The sequence below is a fragment of the Myotis nattereri genome (assembly GCF_964212035.1).
Source record: "Myotis nattereri genome assembly, chromosome: 2".
NCBI classification, from domain to species: domain Eukaryota; kingdom Metazoa; phylum Chordata; class Mammalia; order Chiroptera; family Vespertilionidae; genus Myotis; species Myotis nattereri.
Genome location: NC_138076.1, coordinates 153,386,771 through 153,409,372, shown reverse-complemented (window position 1 = coordinate 153,409,372; position 22,602 = coordinate 153,386,771). Strand labels below are relative to the sequence as shown.

The 22,602-nt window shown below is 41.7% G+C and overlaps 1 protein-coding gene across 4 annotated transcripts in view; it reads left to right on the top strand.

Moving 5' to 3' along the window:
• Positions 1-2,844: 2,844 nt before the first annotated feature.
• Positions 2,845-22,602, top strand: part of MSRB3 (methionine sulfoxide reductase B3) — a gene marked incomplete at its 5' end in the record, with an annotated part of 176,056 nt that continues 156,298 nt past the window's right edge. The window contains one exon of one of the 4 annotated variants that reach the window (XM_081082304.1): positions 2,845-3,359. Coding sequence is in view for 2 of the 4 variants with exons in the window: in XM_081082303.1 (XP_080938429.1) it covers positions 3,269-3,359 (91 nt within the window). Of the gene's footprint in view, positions 3,360-4,970; positions 5,059-22,602 lie in introns of those variants that run through there. The other 3 variants (XM_081082303.1, XM_081082306.1, XM_081082305.1) reach the window with 3 other exon arrangements.

The following is a 22,602-nucleotide window of genomic DNA, read 5'->3' as shown; positions in this document are numbered from 1 at the left end:
GAGGTTGCCCCTAGAAAGGTAGAACCGCAGTCTGGTTTTTGTTTTTTTTTGTTTTTGCATAGACGACCACCTTGTGTAACATGTGAATCTGTCGTCCTAGCCACAGCTGAAGTAGGAGAGGACATCTGGCTCAGAGGAGCCAATCTAGGCCTGCCCGGTGGCTTACGTCACAGTTTCACATAAGAACTTTCTGAGGGACAATGGTGATAGCATCAAGTGTTCACCTCCAGGGCTACAGAGAGAGAAATGGCAGCTGGCCGTGGGAGCAGAGGTGGGAGAAACCATGGTTGTGGAACCGGAATTACTGCTGTGTTCGGAGACTTTTCACGAGCAGCTGGGCAGTGGTGTGCTGGGGCTGGTCCTACGGGCCTGAGAGCTGGTGGTGGGCACCTCTTCAGAGACTCGGCTTGGCGGGAGTATTGACACCACAGTAATCGTTTTTTGTGTGTGTGTGACAATTCAGGCCTCCTTCCTCCAGATCTAGTTGTTAAGCACTTGCTAGCACACTACTAGGTTGGGGAGGGGAGGGTATATAGAAAGCAGCGAAGGAAGTTACCTCCTCTGGGCCCTTGTCTTAAAAGCAAACAGTGTTGAAAGTAATATGTCAGCATGATTGCTATTAAGATTATAATAAAAAAAGATATTATAGAAAACATTGTGAAATATATGATGTGAATATCAGTGGTTAAATTTACAAAACTCCCAGGAATGTGGTCAGAGGGTAGAGCCTTTCTAGTTCCTGGTATCTATCAAAGGCGCAGGTCCCAACCCTCAGGCCCACAAAAAGATGACTTGACAAGCCGGTTAAGTCTCTGGCCTTATTTCCACATGTATTCTTTACCCCTATTGCTTGAGGTAACCTGAGTGCACACCAGTTACTTAAAACCACAAGAGCCCAGTGAATACAGTTTTTGAATGCCGCTTTCTTTTAAAGCTGTAGAGGAAATGGGACCGATTCGGATGGTAAAAGAGTCAAATTAAGGTGGACTTTGGGATGAGGTCGGAATCCTAACAGCATTTCACCCCTTCCTGGTAGCATAATTTGCTTATCTATGCCTCTGTCTCTGTACCTGTAAAATAGGGATTAAAAAATAAGTCAGAGATATCTGTAAGGCTTAAATAAAATACCAAGTGTAAAACATTTAGCATCGTGCCTGGCACTTATTATTCGCCCAGTAACTTCAGTTCTTTTATCCTCTCTTTAATATACTTATTCAGGCCTTAAGAATAGCTGCTGGTATTGCTCCCTGTGAGGTCAGCAGAGTTGATCCAATTCATTAACTCTCCAATTGTATTAACATGAATTAGGTTGCCCTAAGATTGCGTGCTTTATAATTTTACATTTTTGTACTTCAGGTCAACTAAAATATTTAAAATATAGCCATAATTATTACAATCATCTGAAGCAAGCTTTTCTCCATACTTAGGGAGCTCCTATATGTCAATCTACAAATGACTGTGCTCATTTTGCTTTTGTTTTTAAATAGTTACACTATGGGCAAAGAACTATGCTAGGTGTTGTGGGGAAAGTAAGAAAAACAGATGCTTATATAAAAACATAGTTAAATATACAAAAAAGAGAGGCTGGTCCGAGTGCAGTGGTGTCTTACAACTAAATATACAAAAAAGAGGAAAGGGAGGTAATACTCAAGAGTTTCCTGAGTATTCCCTTCCAACTACCCAGCTTCTAGGTACCTGAATTAAATAATGATGGGATGTATCTTTTGGATCCCTTATTTACCAGATTAGTTTATTGACTGTTAGTTGACTTGGGTCATCTGCCTTTAGTCCCATTGTTACTGCTAGTACATTATGGGAACTCTCTCCCCTTGCCAGGGCTGTGGTGTTTCTCAGAACCAGATGATTTAAGGGGAGCCACTTGCAAATGGACTGGTTTTTGGCATATGGGTCTTAATACTTTGCCAAAATGGAATTTGTTTTGAAATAAAATTTATAATTTTCAAATATATATAGCATTTTCAAACAGTGTGATGTACAAATTACCATTCTTTAGTTCATGTTAGAATAACCCACACTCTAAATCTGTTTGACATTTACCCCTTAAGTATTTTGCATCAATAAATCATTTCTGCAGCATCTTAAAATGTTCTTAAGTAATTACATAACATCCTACATCCCCGGGGCCTGTCCCATTAGTGTGAGTGAAAATAAATAAATTACAGTAATTAAGACATAATTATGTTGTCTTGAAACGCTAAGGGTCATTTGGACTTGATTCCTGGAGGAGTTATCAGTGCCAAAGAAAAGTCAGGGTACTACTGGCTTAGGCCTGTAATTACACATCTGGGACTGACATTTTGATCATGAGAGGTAGCACCTTTTGAATAAATTTCAACGTTGCCCTTAAAACAAGCTACAAGAAGTACAGAACTAGTGTAAGGGAGATGAAAGGAGGTTGGAGGCAGAAAGAACAGCAGGTCTAAACATCAGCATCTAGGTAGTGTGAACAACTATTGTCCCTCAGCCTGCCTCAACTCCATATATGGTGTTCAAATATAAGTTTGAGAACAGCCCCTTTGTAATTCTGGCTAAGAAAACACACACACACACACACCCCACACCCCACGCACACACCCACCGCACACCTGGTGCAGAAGGCCCCTCACCTGGAATGCAGGAGGGTGGTTTTAAGTATTATAATGCCTGCTTGTTGTCCCCAGGATGGCGCACCTGAGTGTGTGCATAACTGGAAGTGTGGCTCCAGTCGTACCCTCCCACACTTTCAGAGACCTATTTACCAAATCGTTTATCCCCTCACTACCATAGCTCACAACTGATGAGGGGCAGCGCTAGAGTCTCCTCCAACCCTTTAAACATCTCCCCACTGGTCCCCGGCTCGCTGTCCGGCCTCCTGGTGGGGGCGCTCCTCTTTCCTACCCCTCCAGGGGTCTCAGGTGGGACCCGTGGGTGGGATGCCTGGCTCTGCACTTGGGCCGCCACCTTGGAAAGGGATGCCCGTGACAGCGGGCTCCCCCTCTCCCCCCAGGTCAGCCTTGGGTGGCTCTGAAGGAGGAACGGGAGAAGGAGGTGGGAGCTGGCGGCCGCCGAGGCCGGGCAGCCGGCCCCGTCTGCGGCGGGCGCGCTCGCCGTCCTCCCTCGCTCGTCTCCTTTGCTCATATTTGGACTCGGCTGCCCGTGCCCAGGAATTTCCCGTCATGCCTCCCGCCGCCCCGTCCGTCGCCCGGAGCCGGGGAGGGAGGAAGGGAGGCTCGGACAGCGGCGGCGGCGGCGGCTCCCTGCTCCTTCCATGAGCCCGCGGCGGACCCTCCCGCGCCCCCTCTCGCTCTGCCTCTGCGTCTGTCTGGCCGCGGCCGCGACGCGAGGAGCCGCGCAGCCCGGTAAGTTGGGCTCCGCTTCGCCACCCGCAGCCCTCCCGCCCGGACCCTGCCAAGTTGAAGCGGGACCGCGACCCCAGTCCCGTGCGAGCGCCGGCTGCGCCCCCTGAGCCTCCTGCGGGACGCCCCCTCCCGAGCGCGGAGGGGCGCCGAGGGGCGCGGAGGAGAGCGCCCGCGGGCGGTGGGGGCGGCGGGAACCAGGTCAGGGCTGGTGGCTGCGCCCCGCCGACGGGCGGCGCCTGGCCGCCGCGCTGACACCTTATCCCGTCCCGGAGCGAACCTGAGCCCGCAGGGGCTCTCGCCAGGCGCGGGGCCCGGGAGAGGGGCGGGCGGGGGGCGGCCAGAGGCAGGGAGGGGACCCGCCCGGCTCGCGGGGCGCGGCGCTCGCAGCGGGGCTCCCGGAGCCCCCTGCTCCGCGCAGGTCGGCCCCGCTGAGGTGGCGGCTCAGATAACGGGCCGGGCGCGTGGGAAGGTGCCAGCCAGGCCCGCGCTCCCGCCGCGCGTCGGGGAGGGGCGCGCGCGGGGCGCCGGGGGCGCGGGGGCAGCGCGGGGACCCGTGGGCGGCGGGCGAGGAGCGGGGCGCCCACCGCCAGCCGGCTGCCCCCTCCACGCGGGCAGCTCGGGCTCCGGCGGGCCCGGCTGGCACTTAACAGGCCAGGACCACACCGAACCCCGAGTTTGCCAGGTACTAGTTTTGTTTTGCTTTGAAGGGAAAAAAGCATCGAAGTCTGTTTTTTAAGTTTTACCCTGCACCAACTATTTCAAGGGGAACTATGGGAACGAAAGGTGCCATTCCACTGTTTGGTGAGGACTATAGGCTATCAGGTGGGGCAGTTTTGAGTTCTTAGAACAATCTTTAAGAATCGTTTTCTTTAAATCTTGTGGCACATATCAGTGAGGAATTTTTTAAATATAAGATTATTATAAAAGTTAATTATTTGAAAGCACCCATACAGAGTTTCAGGTAAATGTGAAAGCGCATGAACTTTTATATTTGCGATCAGTATCTAGTTATCAGAGCTCGGTTCTTAGTTTTATCTGGCTTGAAGGAACAGAAGTTGTAAATCCTCAAAGTTGAGATTCCTTAGGAAATTTTAGTTTAGTTTTGTTTTTGCCACCCGTGGACTAAACTGTTGCAAATAAGATAGGGCTAACAAATAGGACTCATACATTAGTGGAAAGCTGATTCTTAAGCTTAGGTTCTATTCAGCAGTCTTTGGCTAGCTCTTTATATTTTTCCATTTGCAGCATTGTTGGCAAAATAGATTTTAAAAGTTAGTTTTTTTTCTATAAAAAGTCTTAAAGATTTATGTAACTTACAGATTGTCAATTCAGATTAATGGGAGATTTAAAAAATTTTTAACTTTCATTAAATGTGCAATTTAAAAATATTAATTTAAGTCATATCACTTGCATATTTGTTTCTGGTTAATATTGTTTTTCAAAAAGACCTACTTTTTATGAATTCATATTTTAGGAATAACTTTAGTAGCACTTCTTGGGAAACACAACCAGTTCTAACCACATTGTATTAATGGTCTTCTAAAAAAAATACTGTGCTGCACCATAAATAGTGGATTGTGCAGGGAATAGATGTATGGTTTTCCCCCTCAGTGATATGTTGACTTACCTAATACTGTTTACTGGAGTAAACAGCCCTTGAAGACCAAATCCACTGTTCTGTGGCCCCTTGCCAGCAATAGTGAGTATCAAGTTTATATTTAAATGATTTAAACATTTATTCTTTTAACTTTGGTCCCACCTGACATATCAATCTAATTTCTGGTGACTTTCATTAGGGCCTTATGTGCATGTCTCAAATTTTTTGTATTAAAATTAGAAGTATCTCTCTGCCATTCAGAATTTTGTCACAGTGCCTAAACTGCCTGTCTGCCAAGGTTGCAAGCATACATATATCATTTAGTTTTAATCCACACCCATTATTTGGCTTTTAAAGGTGCTTACTCTAATAACTTAACTAAAATGTTAACTCGTTAGGTTAGAAGTCTTTACTCTTTTGCTAAAATTAAGTAAAAAAATATCAAAAAATTATCCTAACAGTAGTTTTTATAGATTTTTCTAACACATTTACCCTTTCTTAAATTAAAAATAATTTTCAACTATTAAAGAGCAACTTTAGTAAATAAAGTTGAAATAACGAACCACATGCTTTTAGGTTCTATCATAATCCGGTCACAGTCCCTTTGATGTTATCTCACCTTCGTTACTTATTATAGTTAAGGATTTAGTTGATGAATTTGGTTCTGATGTTTAACTTTCTTCTCAGTAAAATGATGAAGTTGGACATAGTTCCCAAGTTCCTTCTAACCGCAGGATCCTATAATACTGTTTTTGTTTATAGAATCCTGCAGAGCCACCCACTACATTGATTCAGACTTCTGATTGTCAACTCTGTCTTGCTATACATGTTAAACTGGTCTGCTTGTAGTCTGATGGGTGTTGGTCCAGCTTTAGGGGGCCCGGATCTGCCTCAGGAATGTCTTAATACCTGGCACATGCACACACCTGGACAGAGTTCTATAATATTAAGCTTCTGTGAATATCTTCCTGATACCAGAAAGTTCTAGTTACATCACAGCGTAAATGCCTAACAGCTCTTTGGGGATAGTTAAGCCCAGGCCCTAAGATGGTTTGGTATTTAGTTTTGGAATTTGCATCCGGGTTAGGGCTACCACTGGAGAGAACCCAAACCTTTCTATGATTGGGAGGACTGTGGCGTTTTTTTGTGGGAGCATTCCAGATGAAATGCCCTATACGGAATTTCACCTTTTGATCATACCTCGGAGTAGGCTGATTTGGACTTACCCATCTGTGTTATTCAGAATTAAATTGGCTTTCAATAGGAGGGTAATCAGATAGCTATTTATTTAATTTGCCAGCTGTTAGCATCTCTGCTTGCTGTACAGATATCTCAAGGCTTTTACTTGAATATTTCTGTTTTCTCTTCCCTGGGCATGATGGGTTTTACTTTTAAAATGCTCAGCACAATCCTGGGTCTCCGTTCACATATTTGTCTCTATAGCATATCAAAGTCATATTTATAACTTTTAAGGAAATACAAATAAAGAGAAAGAAAAGTATAGGAGAGGTAGACCACGAATGAATCAATCAATTGACTTTATGGGGGATTTTGGTTATTTCATTATTTAAGCTTCTGCTGCAAGTAACAGAAGTGAACTTCAACTAGTTTTAGGAAAAAGAAAGGAATTTGATGGGAGCCAAATGCAGACAGACCTTATTAGGTACCAGGGACTGGACAACCTGCAACTTTTCCAGTCTCTAGTCTTTGCCTTTCTTTGCTTCATTGTTCTCTATTTGCTGACCATTTTAATTCTGGTTTTTTTTGTATTCATGGTTGAATGTGACTTCTCAGAGGCTCCTGAGTATTTACAGAGAGGCTTAATCATTTAGTCTTGATGCTAAACTGAGAGAAAGATGCCCTAGCCCAGCCGTGGGCAAACTACGGCCCGCGGGCCGGATCCAGCCCGTTTGAAATGAATAAAACTAAAAAAAAAAAAGACTGTACCCTTTTATGTAATGATGTTTACTTTGAATTTATATTAGTTCACACAAACACTCCATCCATGCTTTTGTTCCAGCCCTCCGGTCCAGTTTAAGAACCCATTGTGGCCCTTGAGTCAAACAGTTTGCCCACCCCTGCCCTAGCTGGTTTGGCTCAGTGGATAGAGCGTCGGCCTGAAGACTGAAGGGTCCCTGGTTCGATTCCGGTCAAGGGCATGTACCTTGGTTGTGGGCACATCCCCAGTAGGGGGTGTGCAGGAGGCAGCTGATCGATGTTTCTAACTCTCTATCCCTCTCCCTTCCTCTCTGTAAAAAATCAATAAAATATATTTTTTAAAAATAAATAAATAAACTGAGAGAAAGAACCTAGCAGACACAGTTTGGGTCAAATGGTTAATCTAGATTTTTTCCTTAAAGTCTCTTTTAATTCTAGACTTCTTTATAGAATGCAGTATAAACATTTACATGGTTTATTTTACATTATTACCTTTTTTTATTATGGGGTTATTAGTCCTTACAGTATATAATTTTTTCTTGATTGCAATGTGTGTGTAAAAGAGTGTGACCCTTTCCTGGGATCCTAGGATGTTAGATTGGCTCATTCATACTGCTAGACCAGCACTGAAGAGAAGGCCTGTGGGGAGTAAAGTGAGTGTAGCACCACTTTCGAGAATTACGGCAGAGCTTGGGATCCATCTGAGTTGTGAAAATACTGCCTAACAACTAATCCATCCTGCAGATAACCATCTGCATAACTTAAGAAATCCACTAAATTAAAATGCTAAGCTCAAAAGCTCTTAAAAGTAAATTTATTAGATTTAGGCAAGATGGTGGCATACTCACATTCCCCCACACGCACATCAAAATTACAACTAAACTACAGAACAATCATCATTCAGAACCACCTGACACCTCGCTGAATGGAAGTCCTACAGCTAAGGACGTACAGAAGAAGCACATTGAGACCGGTAGGAGGGACAGAGATACAGAACAGGCTGGTCCCACACCCACATTTGGCGGATAAAAACCAGGAGGGATATCTTGGCTGAGGAGATCTCCACTGAGGAGTAAGGGGTCCGAACCTTACGCCAGGCCCCCCAGCCGAGGGTTCCAGTGCCAGGAAGAAAGTCCCCACAATTTCTGGCTGTAAACACCAGGAGGGATTGTGGCTGAGTGAGGTGGAGTGCTTCTGGAGTCCCAGGTGTTTCTCTTAAAGGGCCCACAAATGGACTTACTTGGACTCACTTCCTCTGAGCTTCAGTGCTGAGGCAGAAGCTTGAAAGGTACCAGGGACATCCAAGGAGGAACTGAATTGTATGGCATTGGGGCCAGGGCTGGAAGGGCAGCTTTCTCCCAGACAGAAGTGCTGGCAGAGGCCATTGTTCCTTTGCTAAATCCTACCCCCGTGGAGCCACAAGGCACCACATATGAGTCTCTATCAACCTGGGTATCACTGGTAGCCCTGCCCTGGTAATTCCCTGAGACCCCACCCCACCCAACTTGTGGGCACACCCAACCTATTTCAGTGGCATTTTCATATAAATGGCCTGTGTTGGCTTATGCTTCATTCACACTTTCCTAAAATCTCTCAAAACAAGCAGCATCTAGCTTTGGCATGCCCCTTACCTCTTGCTAAGTGGCCACAGGCCTGGCACTAGCAGCAACTGGGCTTGGTTCACAGCTTGGCCTCTCCTGGGCACCTCAGAGACGGGCACAAGTAGCAGCCATCTGAAGATTGCTTTGTAGTTCATGCCCAGAGGCCCCAGGCAGAACAAAGTCTGCATTTGACTTTGGCCTGCTCCTCCCAGGAGGCTCCAGAGCCATTGCACCTAGTGGACAGCTTCAGACCATGTTGAAGCACCACCCAACCACCTCCACAAGTGACACACTCAAGGGGAAGACTTAGGAGTCACCAAAGTAAGTCCTGCTCTATAGAGTGGTCCCCTGAATAGCTGATCCTCCATGGTGGTCAAAGCCAGTCCTTACAGATGATGTGCCTGGGTGTAAAACCCTTCCATTGACACGCCAGCAGTAATCAAAGCTCAACTACAGCAGGAGGGTGTACATAACCCATATGGGGGATATGGTGGGAGTGCACCAGGAGTGCCCAGCTCTGGTGAACAGGGTGGCTGTGCCACTGGACTCAACAGGACACCTACTACATTAGGCCACTCTTCCAAGCCTGAGAGATGTAGCAGCTCTGCCTGATACATAGAGACAAACACAAGGAGGCAGAGAAACATGTCCCAGATGCAGAGTTCAAAACACTGGTTATTAGGATGCTCAATGAACTTAGTGAGAACTTCAACAGCAAAAAAGGACATGAAAACCATGAAAAAGAACCAGTCAGAAATGAAGGATACACTGAAATGAAGAATAATTTATAGAGAATCAACAGTAGAGTAGATAAAGCTGATAATCAAACCAATAATTTGGAATATAAGGAAGCAAACGTCCAATCAGAATAGAGAGAAAAAAGAATCCAAAAAAAGTGAGGATAGTGTCAGGAGCCTCTGGGATAACTTCAAGTGTACCAAATTTTACACCATGGGGGTGTCAGCAGGAGAAGGGAGACAGCAAGAAATTGAAAACCTATTTGAAAAACTAATGTCAGAAAACATCCCTAACCTGGTGAAGGAAATAGACATACAAATTTTGGAGGCACAGAGATATCCCAAAAAGATGAACCCAAAGAGGCCCACACCAAAACACATCATAATTAAAATGCAAAAAAGGTTAAAAACAAAGAATTTTAAAAGCAGCAAGAGAAAAGTTACCTATAAGGGTGCTCACATAAGACTTCATCAGCTGATTTCTCAACAGAAACTATGCAGAACAGAAGGGATTGACAAGAAATATTCAACATGTTGAAAAACAAGGACCTACAACCAAAATTACTCAACAAAGCTATCATATAGAATTGAAGGACAGATAAAGAGCTTCCCAGACAAGAAAAAGCTAAAGGAGTTCACCACCACCAAACCAGTATTACTTGAAATGTTAAAGAGTCGTCTTGAAGAAGAAGAAGAAGAAGAAGAAGAAGAAGAAAAAGAAGAAGAAGAAGAATATGAACAATGAAATGGCAATAAATACATATTTATCAACAATTGAGTCTAAAAAACAAAATAAATGAACAAGCAGAACAGAAACAGGCTTATAGATACAGAGAACATTTTGATTGTTGCCAGGTGGGAGGGATGTTGGATGGATGGGTGAAAAAGGTGAAGGGATTAAAAAGCACAAATTTGTAGTTACAGAATAGTCATAGGGATGTACAGAATAGTGAATATAGTCAATAATCTAATAAGTATGATGGTGTCAAATGGGCATGAGATATACCAGTATTGGGATGATCACTTAGTAAGTTACATAATGTCTAATCACTGGGGTGTACACCTGAAACTAATATGTCAACTGTAATTGAATAATAAAAGGAAGGAGACTTGACTTGGGGTGGTGAACACACAATACAATATAGAAATGTGGCAGGCGAGAATTCTACCACTGAACCACCAATGCTCACAACAATATAGAAATGTATTATGGAAATGTACACCTGAAACCTATATAATTTTAACCAATTTCACCCCAATAAATTCAATTAAAAATAAAATGTGATTTAAAAATCAGTAAATTCATTAAAACAAATTGTGATAATCAGAGACATTCAAAATAGTTTAGGGACAAAGAGTTAATCATTTATTTTAATATTTCTCTCATATATCTAGAATTTTCCATCTTTACCTTTCCTTTACAGTATTTCTGCTGCGTGGAATAATTTTCTGTCATAATCTATTGAAATGCTTAAGTCCTGGTCACATGGTATTTTGTGAAACTTTATCATTTAGAATTTGTCATTTCCTTTTGCTTCTAAGACATTTGTGCCTTGATTGGAACACTATTTTACCATCTTGCATTGTAAAGTCTGTACGTAGTCATCTTCTTCACTGTACTGTAAGTTCTATTAGATTAATATGTCATCTAGGAGAATTCTGATAGGCTCTTAGGATCCATTGTCCCAGGTATAATGATTCCAGCTTTTTCAAATATTCTGAAGCTTTTATGAAATCCTGCAATGTCACCACCTTCCTTTGACATTGGAGCTCAGTCACACTGCTCTCCTTTCTCAGTCCTTGTCTATTTTCTAGATTTTACAGGCTTTCCATGACTATCCTAATATCCTGTGTAAGGATTGAATAAATAGAATAATAGCATGTTTTCCTGTAATCTGAGATGGCATGGGGAAGGAGAGTATGGCAAACTCATGTGGAAGAAAAGCAACTTTTGTTGAGCACCCAATATTTAGATCATATAGAAAGGTAGGTATAGATTGGGCAAACTTTTTGACTCGAGGGCCACAATGGGTTCTTAAACTGGACCGGAGGGCCGGAACAAAAGCATGGATGGAGTGTTTGTGTGAACTAATAGAAATTCAAAGTAAACATCATTACATAAAAGGGTACGTTCTTTTTTTTTTTTTTTTTTTTTTTTAGTTTTATTCATTTCAAACGGGCCGGATCTGGCCCGCGGGCTGTAGTTTGCCCACGGCTGGTATAGAAGGAAAAAAATAGAACATATATGAGGGGGAAATAAAAATGCCATAGGTATCTGGCTGTTAATTTTGTAGCCTGCTACATAGCCAAATTCATTTATTAAATCTAATAGTTTTTAAATGAATTTTCTATGTGTAACATGTTATCTGTGAATAATGACAGTTTTACTTCCTTCTTTCCAATTTGGATGCCTTTTATTTTTTCTTCTTATCTGATCACTATAGCTAGAACTTCAGTACTATGTTGAATAAGAGTGTTGAAAGCAGACATACCTGTCTTGTTCCTGTTCTTAGGAGAAATGTTTTTAGTTTTTGCCCATTGCACATGCTGTTGGCTATAGGTTTGTCATATATGGCCGTTATTATGTTGAGGTATCATCTTTCTATTTCCACTTTGCTGAGAGTTTTTATCAAAAAAAAGGATGTTGGATTTTGTCAAATGCTTTTTCTGCATCAATTGATATGATGATGTGATTTTTGTCTTGCAATCAGTTTATGAGATGTATCATATTTATTGACTTGTGAATATTGTACCAGCCTTGTATCCCTGCAATAAATCCCACTTGGTCATGGTGTATGAACTTTTTAATGTATTACTGGATCCTCTTTGCTAATATTTTATTGAGAATTTTAGCATCTATGTTTGTCAGGAGTATTGGCCTATAATTCTTTCTTTCTTTTTTTAATTAAATCTTTATTGTTCAGATTATTACAGTTGTTCCTCTTTTTTCTCCCCATAGCTTCCCTCCACCCGGTTCCCACCCCACCCTTTGCCCTTACCTCCCTCCCACACTGTCCTCATCCATAGGTGTACGATTTTTGTCCAGTCTCTTCCCGCACCCCCTCCCCCCCACGCCTTTCCCCCTGAGAATAGTCAGTCCACTCCCTTTCTATGCCCCAATTCTATTATATTCACCAGTTTATTCTGTTCATCAGATTATTTATTCACTTGATTCTTAGATTCACTTGTTGATAGATGTGCATTTGTTGTTCATAATTTGTATCTTTACCTTTTTCTTCTTCTTCCTCTTCTTAAAGGATACCTTTCAGCATTTCATATAATACTGGTTTGGTGGTGATGAACTCCTTTAGCTTTTTCTTATCTGTGAAGCTCTTTATCTGACCTTCAATTCTGAATGATAGCTTTGCTGGGTAAAGTAATCTTGGTTGTAGGTTCTTGCTATTCATCACTTTGAATATTTCTTGCCACTCCCTTCTGGACTGCATAGTTTCTGTTGAGAAATCAGCTGACAGTCGTATGGGTACTCCCTTGTAGGTAACTGACTGTTTTTCTCTTGCTGCTTTTAAGATTCTCTCTTTGTCTTTTGCTCTTGGCATTTTAATGATGATGTGTCTTGGTGTGGTCCTCTTTGGATTCCTTTTGTTTGGGGTTCTCTGCGTTTTCTGGACTTGTAAGCCTATTTCTTTCAGCAGGTAGGGGAAGTTTTCTGTCATTATTTCTTCAAAGAGGTTTTCAGCCGAAACCAGTTTGGTTCAGTGGATAGAGCATCGGCCTGCGGACTGAAAGGTCCCAGGTTCGATTCTGGTCAAGGGCATGTACTTGGGTTGCGGGCACATCCCCGGTGGAGGATGTGCAGGAGGCGGCTGATCGATGTTTCTCTCTCATTGATGTTTCTGACTCTCTATCTCTCTCCCTTCCTCTCTGTAAAAAATCAATAAAATATATTTTTTAAAAAAAGAGGTTTTCAATATGTTGCTCTCTCTCTTTTTCTGGCACCTCCATAATTCAGATGTTGGTACGCTTGAAGTCCCAGAGGCTCCTTACACTATCTTCATATTTTTGGATTCTTTTTTCTTTTTGTTTTTCTGGTTGGGTGTTTTTTGCTTCTTCGTAGTTCAAATTTTTGACTTGATTCTTGCGATCCTCTAGTCTGCTGTTGGAACTCAGTATAATATTCTTTATTTCATTCAGTGTATGCTTAATTTCTAGTTGGTCCTTTTTCATAACCTCGAGGGTCTCACTAGATTTCTTGAGGGTCTCATTAAATTTATCAGCGGTTTGTAGAAAATTCTAAGAATCCCGAAACACCAATCAGAAAAAATATATGCACCCCTATGTTCATAGCAGCACAGTTTACAATAGCTAAGATTTGGGAACAGCTGAAGTGTCCATCAACAGATGAGTGGATACAAAAACTGTGGTACATTTACACAATGGAATACTAAGCAGCTATAAGAAAACTCTTACCATTTGCAACAGCATGGATGGACCTGGAGAGTATTATGCCAATCAAAATAAGCCAGTCAGAGAAAGATGAGTATCACATGATCTCATTCATAGGTGGAATCTAATGAACAAAATAAAATGATGAATAAAATAGAACCAGAGACATAGAAGCATGGAATAGACTGACGAATTTCAGAGGAAAGGCAGGGGTAAGGGTTAGGAGGGGAGTGATTAACCTCGGAACTTATATGCATATATGCATAACCCATGGACACAGACAACAGAGTGGTGAAGGCCTAGGAGGAGCAGGTATGCAGTGAAGGAGTCAGTGGGAAAAAAACCACAAAGGGGACATCTGTAATACTTTCAACAATAAAGATAAATTTTAAAAAAGGGAATAGCTATGCCTAATTCCACCCAACCATCTTAAAACATTATGAAGATGAAACAATTGTAAATCCAAAACCTCTGATAATTAAAATAAAAGAAGGGGAAATAGTGTGAAGACAAAGTATAAAGATGGAGAATTAGATTTGGCCTAAACCATGGAAAACTTTTAATGCTTGGCTAGGAAATTTGGACTGGACCACCAAGTGAGTAAGCTATGAGATTGGAATTTTTTTGGATCCTTGAAATGTCATGATCAGAGTTGAATTATAGGCTAGATTATCTAATAGTTTATAGGATAAATTAAACTGGGAAAGAAACCGGTGGGCCAATAAAGACATGTTCTAAGAGTTTTTCAGAGAATGAAGACTTAAACTAGGGCAGTGCACGTAGAATTGGAGAAGTGTTGCTGAGGTAGATTGGACAGAAATAAACAGTTCATTGGATATGAGGAGAGGGATGAATAAAAGATGAGGTTAAGGCTAGACAATTGAGTGAATGTGAACTCAGAGCAGGGTTGTGGGTGGGGGTAAAAAATAAATGTTTAGATTTATTGCATTTGAGGTGCTGGAAGAACATTCATGTGGAGATGTGTAGTAGAATTGGAAATGTAAGACTAACTTGGAGATACCGGGGCTGGAGATAAACATGTATAAGTAAGGAAGGTTAAAAATGAAGGGGAGAAGAAAACGTGTTGACTAGAAAGAGGAAGGGCACAGGAAATGCGTAAAAAGGAGATACGATTTGAGCTGGCTTTGAAAAATGCCCAGTGTATGGCATTCTGTCTGTGAACTTTGTTTAGGGGACATCACATTTACTCATTCCAGTATCTCTTAAAGTGTTACCTGCAAGATTCCTATACATGTGAGATGGCCATCCTGGCCACTCATACCCAAGACTGCTGACACTTGGCAGTGATCACCTGGAGCAGCATCGTTACCTGGCACTTGTGTGATTGGATTACTCAGCTGCGTGCTGATTTGAGAACAGTGGGACAGTTTCTTGATACCTGACTTTCTGAAGGAAAATGGGTTGAATTTACTTTACTGAGAGGGCTTTCTGTGCACAGACGGTAGAGGTTTATAAAACATGGAGCTGAAATAGAGAGAATACTGGTATAGGAAATGTGTTCTCAAGGGCCTGGCTTCCTGACCAACTGTCAATCCTGATTCTACTTTCTAAAAATAATACATTGTTAATACATTTTCTGAAGTGACATGTTTATGTTTAGTATACAGGAATAAGAGCAATTACTAAATCACTTTTAAAAAGGTGATCTTCCCATATTCTGCTTGTTGTGCTTTTTTAACCTGTGGACTGAGAAGATACGTAATCGCAAAAAGCCACTATAACATTTGAAATCAGTTTTCTTTAAAATATAAAAGCATTCTCACATGTTTGGACAGTATACCTATGTGGAAACTATGACTTATAGAGTCTATAGACAATACTTGACTTCTTGCTTTGTGGATACTCAGGGAAGTTCTGCTCTCAGCTTTCAGCCACTCATTATGGCTTCACTTTTGTTTAAAAATTTGAGCCATAACTGAAATTTTGGAATGACAGGAAAACTCAACATCCTCTTAAAACAATTGCTTGTTTTGTGCCAGGCAATGGACTTTGCTAGTATGTCAAGACTGGGCTATCAAATGGTCTCAGGAATTAATATATGGATAGTTTTAGAAAATTATATTTTCAGGTATCTGAGCATTATTCTTAGGTCTATCCTACCACTTTAAATATGAAATTTAGTAGATGATTTGCATACAGTATATACTTACAGAAGTCTCATTTTGGCCATGGCATAACTGCCTTTTATTACTATACTAGAGGCTCAGTGCACAAAATTCGTGCATGGAGGTGGGGGTTCCCTCAGCCCAGCCTGCCCCCACTCCAATCAGAGACCTCTTGGGGGATGTCCGACCACCTGTTTAGGCCCAATCCCCTCTCACAATCTGGGACCGCTGGCTCCTAACCACTCACCTGCCTGCCTGCCTGATTGTTCCTAACCCCTCTGCCTGCCTACCTGATTGCCCCTAACCTCTTTGCCTGCCTGATCGCCCCTAACCTCTCTGCCTGCCTGATTGCCCCTAACTGGCTCTGCCTGCCTGCCTGATTACCCCCAACTGCTCTCCCCTGCTGGCCTGATCTCACCCCCAACTGCCTCTGCCTGCCTGATCACCCCTAACTGCCCTCCCCTGCCGTACTGATCTCGCCCCAACTGCTCTCCCCTGCCAGCCTTGTTGCCCCCAACTTCCCTTCACTGCCGGCCTGATCTCACCCCCAATGGCCCTCCCCTGCCGGACTGATCTCGCCCCTAACTGCTCTCCCCTGCTGGACTTATCACCCCTAACTGCCCTCCTCTGCTGGTCTGATCTTGCCCCCAACTGCCCTCCTCTGGTGGCCAATTTGGTTCTGATTGATCAGTTTCTATGCCAGTCACTGTCTCTGAGCCTATCAAAACAGGGCCTGATCAGAAAGGCGGGGCTGTGGAGGCCTGGAGAGAAATGGAGGTGTGGCTGTTGGCCAGGCGGGGAGAGAAAGAGATGCAAGTTCTGATCAACGGCTGCCACAGAGGCTACAGATCAGACCCTGTCTCTCTCTCTGCAGGCCTCTCTCTGAGCCTGATCCTCAGCCTCCTAAGCAGTCAGTGCTGGGTCGGGGCGCTCTAAGCAGCCAGACTTCAGGTCTGGTGGAGCCTTCGGTCGTTACGACCCTGACTCTTTATTATATAGATTACACAATGAATTTTTATGGTTTCTTGAGTCAGCTATTTTATTTAAAGGCCAAAAAACAAAACAAAACAAGACAAAACAACAAAAACCCCGCAAGTAAAGAAAAAACAAACACACAAAAATACCTCAGTCGGTCCTTTTGGAAGTATGTTAAACAATCTGGGCGTGGTTGGGGTTGGGAGAGGTCTACAGTGGCCTTAGGCAAGAACAAGACTAGGAAAACCCAGTCTTCCAATGTTCTTTTCATCAAACTAGACTGACTCCCTGGCAACATGAACATATACACAAGGATGCAAATACGCTCATGAGTGTGCAATTTTTAAAAAGGCTCGGAACATAGGTAAACATCCTCTGCCTTCAACCTATCCCCTTCCTGGCCCCCAAAGGTGGTCTGACTAGAAGGCATATTCACACACCAAGAAATCAGGAACAGGATTACAATGCATGCACTTCTTATTTTTCATTCTCAATTACTGTGGGACCAGAACTCCAAGGCCACGTAAGCTCCTTGTTGCTTTTGCTTTAAGATTCTGTAATCTACAGGTTGTCTAAAAGTCTTCAAATAGCCTTCATAATTTTTAATGAATACATGATTAATAAATTATACAAGATTATGTCTTGTTACGTTGGGCTTGAGTTGTCTGTTTTGTGGAATTAAATATAAATATAAACTAAGATCTTACGTTTGAACTTTGTAGGCTAGTGTGCCCAGTAATTTGATCCATAAGCAAAGTTACATAATCCGTTTAAAGATTTAGTATTTATTTAGAATATAGATTACACTGTATTAGAAACATCATATTAAATATCCCATCAGAATTAATGGCATTACTAGATATTATGTCAGTTGTTCTAAATGTACAGCAAAGAATTGCTTATTTAGGCTTGATGATACATCATTTGGGAAAAGTCCTTTTTTAGCAGGGTACACTGCCATAGACTTTGCCTTTTACCAGCTTAGAAATATATTTGACTCTTAAAACTAGTTAATTTGGTTTTATCATTCAAGAAGAAGATTTTCTCCATTGATTTTTAAAGAAAAAAACTTTACTTATTTGATAGGTTAAAAAACAGTATCTTCTTTTTTAAAAAAAAGTATCTTCTCTTGTCTTTAAAATGTCTCAGTAAGTTTTTGCCCCATTATTATAAAATATTTTACACAAACCAAAAGAATATGTAGTATCTACATAAATAATAATCTTTAAAATCTGGGAACCTCCACCCAGCACAAATGGAATATTGAAGCTGCCTGTGCGACCTTGACCGGCCACATACTTCCTCTGCTCTGAGGTACCCATAGTCACACATTTGTGATTATCACTTAAAATAAATGACAACTGATAAACTCTTGCTTTCCTTACAGTTTTAGCATTGATATGTCTCTACATACTTTATTGTTTAGTTTTGCATGTTATGGAACTCTATATAAATGGTATCCCCCCGCCCCCCGTGACATTATGTTCGTGTTATCCATACTGGTGTATGTAACTCATTTTTAAAAGATTAGCAGTTTAAAATGATCTACGTGTTTTTCTACTTTTAATGTATTTCTGCTCTTTGCACGTTTATCCATTAGGATTCTTGTGTTTTCCTATGGAGTCAAATATTTGTGTTTTCTCCCATTACTTTTAAGTGTCAACATCCATATATTAAATAATAACAATAATGATAGTGGTAATAATAATAGCCTATATTCCCAAACAGATCTTACTATGAGCCAGGCACTAGTCTGAGTTTTTATTATTTACATATATTATTTAATGCTCATGGCATCTTTATGAAGAAGGTACAGTAGTATCCTGATGAACGCATATATTAAGTTTAGGGCCTGATGTACAGTCATTCAGTAATTTGTGTAACTATTATTTGAATGTAAGCAGTCTGGCTCCAGATTCCATGCTCTTAATCATAACACTGTTCTAACTCCTATGCAGCCTTTTCTTTTAATTATGTTTTCTCCCTTTAACTTTTGAAGAAATTAAATGTTTCTGTCACATTCAAAAGGAATGACCCTAGTGTGATGGTTCAAATTAGTTCTCCTGTATAACACCAATTGCTTAATGTCATGCCACAATTTAATTTGCTTCATGGTTAGACTATGACCTTTTTTAAAAATATATTTTATTGATTTTTTACAGAGAGGAAGGGAGAGGGATAGAGAGTTAGAAACATTGATCAGCTGCCTCCTGCACACTCCCTACTGGGGATGTGCCCACAACTAAGGTACATGCCCTTGACCGGAATCGAACCTGGGACCCTTCAGTCTGCAGGCCAACGCTCTAGCCACTGAGCTAAACTGGTTAGGGAAGACTATGACTTTCTTATACAAGTTTTTCCCCCGAGTTCTCTGGGATTTATTATTGCTTTTTATTTATAACTAGAGGCCTGGTGCATGACGGATTCGTGCACCGGCGGGGTCCCTCGGCGTGGCCAGTGGGGATAGGGCTGAAACTGGCAGTCCAACACTGCCTGCCACTCCTGCCTGCTGCTCCTACTCACTCCGGCCCTGTGGTGCCTGCTGCTGCCACTGGGTAGGCTCGCTGCTGCTCTGCTGTGGTCTCTGGGCTGCAGCGGCAAGCCGTGAGACCTGCATCTGGTGCCTGTTGGTCAGCTGAGTGGTGCTCCTGCTGTGGGAGTGCACTGACCACCAGGGGCAGCTCCTGTGTCTGCCCCCTAGTGGTCAGTGCATGTTATAGTGACCTGTCAACCTGTCAAATGGTGAAACAGTCACTTAGGCTTTTATATATATAGACTAGAGGCCCGATGCACAAAATTCATGCAAGGGCCTTGGCCCTGGCCCTGGCCCCTGCCCGCCGCTGCTTGGTTGGAGGCCTCTGCTGCCTCTGCCTTGGCTCCTGCCCTCTGTGGCTTTGTCCAGAGGAAGGACGTCTGGTCTAATTAGCATATTACTCTTTTATTATTATAGACTAGAGGCCCGGTGCATGAAATTCATGCAAGGGCCTTGGCCCTGGCTCCGGCCTGCTGCTGCTGCGGCCGGGGGCTTCTGCTGCCTCTGCCTCGGTCCCTACTTGCTGTGGCTTTGTCCGGAAGGAAGGACGTCTGGTTTAATTAGCATATTATGCTTTTATTATTATAGATTAGAAAGAGAAACAATGCCTCTTCATTATCCTTTAAAAACCTTTTAGCTTTTTACTTTTGGTCCATAGTTTGGAATTGTTTCCATTAATTTCCTGTGATAATTTGGACCAGTTTCTTCATATTAAGAAAATGACATCCTCTTTTAAAAATATATTTGTGTGAACTTAAAAGAATTATTTAATCTTTTTGAGCCTTGGATTTCCCAACTAAGATGCATTTGCTTAGTATAATTATTTTATTAAGCAGACATATGTAATTGCTAATTAGAACTCCCTTTCAGTGTGAAATTACCAAAGGAGATCATAAGGGACAAAAATAAAAAGTTCTTGATAGTGGTTGGAAACTACTGATTTTCCCCAGCCTCTCAAATTATAGAACAAAAAACTTTGGTATACAGAGATAAAATCTCTTTGTACCATAACGTCCTTGTATGGCCTTAATTTTTTCCTAAATGGATAAATTTCCTAAAAAATGAATTTTTTATACATTCTGTGACTTTTTGATGTCTTCAAGTTTTCCCACGCTTTTGGATAATCTCCCAATATCCCTTATTTAAACATACTCAGTTTTCTCTCAACTTAAAAAAAAGCCAAAAAGCCTATTCAACTTGCCATCCTCTGTAATCAAGTTATTTTACAAATACTTTTACATCCTTGCTGGCTCTCTTTATCTGTCATCCATCCAAAAATAGGTATTTAGCTTGTGTAACATGTCAGGCACTAATTTATCTAATCCCTGGGGATGCAGTATGAACCAGAGAGATGAGGGACTTTCATTCAGTTTGGAAAGAGTGAGAAAAACATTTTGTGGTAGGAGCAAGAGGGAAAATGGTTAGAATTGAGGGTAAAGGGAGGGTCAGATCATGCGGGGTTTTAGACCAGTATGAGGAGTGGGATATTACTCTCTGTGATGGAAGGAAGCTATTAGAGGATTTAGGCAGGCAGTGTCAAGATTTAATTTGCAATTTTAAATAATCACTCTGATCAACCAAAGGACTTGTATGTATGCATATAAGCATAACCAATGGACACAGACATTAGGGGGGTGAGGGCTTGTGTTGGGGGTGGGAGTGGCCGAGAGAGGTCAAGGGGGCGGGGAGGGAAAGGAGACATATGTAATACTTTAAACAATAAGGAATTAAAAATAAAAATAAAACTGCTTTCAAGATTTAAAAAAATAATCCCTGTGGCTGCTGTTTGGAGATAATAGATTGTAGGGCATCAAATACCCCCTACTTAGGGCTAGTTCAGTGGTTCTGGTAAGAGTTGATAATGGTTTGGATCAGAGTGCTGGTGGCAAAATTGATAGATTGCTGATGGATAAGGTCTACAAATAAGAACCATCCACACTATTCCACTGAAACTGCTCTGATTGGAGCCACTAATGGTGTCAATATCATTAAATCCAAAGGACTCAATTTGGTCCCTATCTTTCTGACTCAGGGCATTTAGTACATTGACCACTCACTCCTAGAAATAGTTTTCTCTCCTGGTTTCTAACAGTTTTGTTAGATTTGTGATCTTAGACAAATTAATTAAATTATTAGTGCTCCAATTTCTTCACTTGTAGATAGTATTGTTTCTACTGCATAGGTTGTTGTTGTAATTATTAAATGAGATAATATGTGATTATATTAGCCAGTAACATCATCATCATCATCCCAGTTATCTTCATCGTCACTGTCATTGTGGGGCAAGATTTTCCTGGACCTCTCCCTTCTCTGGCCATTGCTCCTTCTTGCTAGTTCCTATATGCTAGTTCTTTCTTCTCCAGGTCACCTCTAAATGCTGAAGTTCCTTAGGACTCTGACATTTTCTTGATTCATTTTACACATTTTATTAAGTCGTCTTATTTACTCCATTGCTTCAGTTATGTCTGTATAAAATTAACTACCCTAAATCTACCCAGAAACCCAGTTTTGTTTCCTAAGGCACAGTCCTCTATACCCACTTGCCCCTATATCATCTCCATTTGGATGGCTGAATCTTAGGTACCTTCAACATATCAAAAATTGAATTGAATTTTTTTTGGCCCAAGCTGAAGTCTCCCACCTTGTTCCCTAGCATAGTAAATGGTATTACCATTTGTGCAGTTGCTTGAGCCACAATTAGAGTCCTCCTAAATTTTTTCCTACCTTGTGCCTTGTATCAACCTTTTGCCTAGCTTTCTGCAGTAGCTTCCTAATTAGTATCACTACCTCTTTTTATGCCACCCCCATCCATTTCCTACCTTTCAGTTATGGTAATCTTTTTAATTTGCATATCTTATCATGTTACTGTGCTTAGGTTATTTCCCTTTCTCTTTAGGATGAAGTTTCAAATTCATATACAGAATGAGGCAAAAGTAGGTTTACAGTTATTTGTATGGAAAAATAATACCATTAATGAATAATAATACAAGAATAAATTGTGTTTTGCATACTCACAACTGTAAACCTACTTTTGCCCCACCCTGTATATGTTCCAAGATTTGTTTCTGCCTACCTTGTTAGCCTCCCCCCTCTACTCCTCACGCTGTCCAGCCACACTGCTCTTCTTTCACAACCTCCAATAGGCTATACTCACTCTAATCTCAGGGCCACTGCTGGTCGTTTTCTTTGTCTGGAATTCTTCTTTTTTGATTCTTAATCTGGGCAACACAGATTTTTACTTCATTCTTAGTTTAAATGTTAAACACAACCTCCAGTTACATGTTCTTATGCTTCCCAAACTAGACTACTCCTGTTATATAAGATGTTTATTC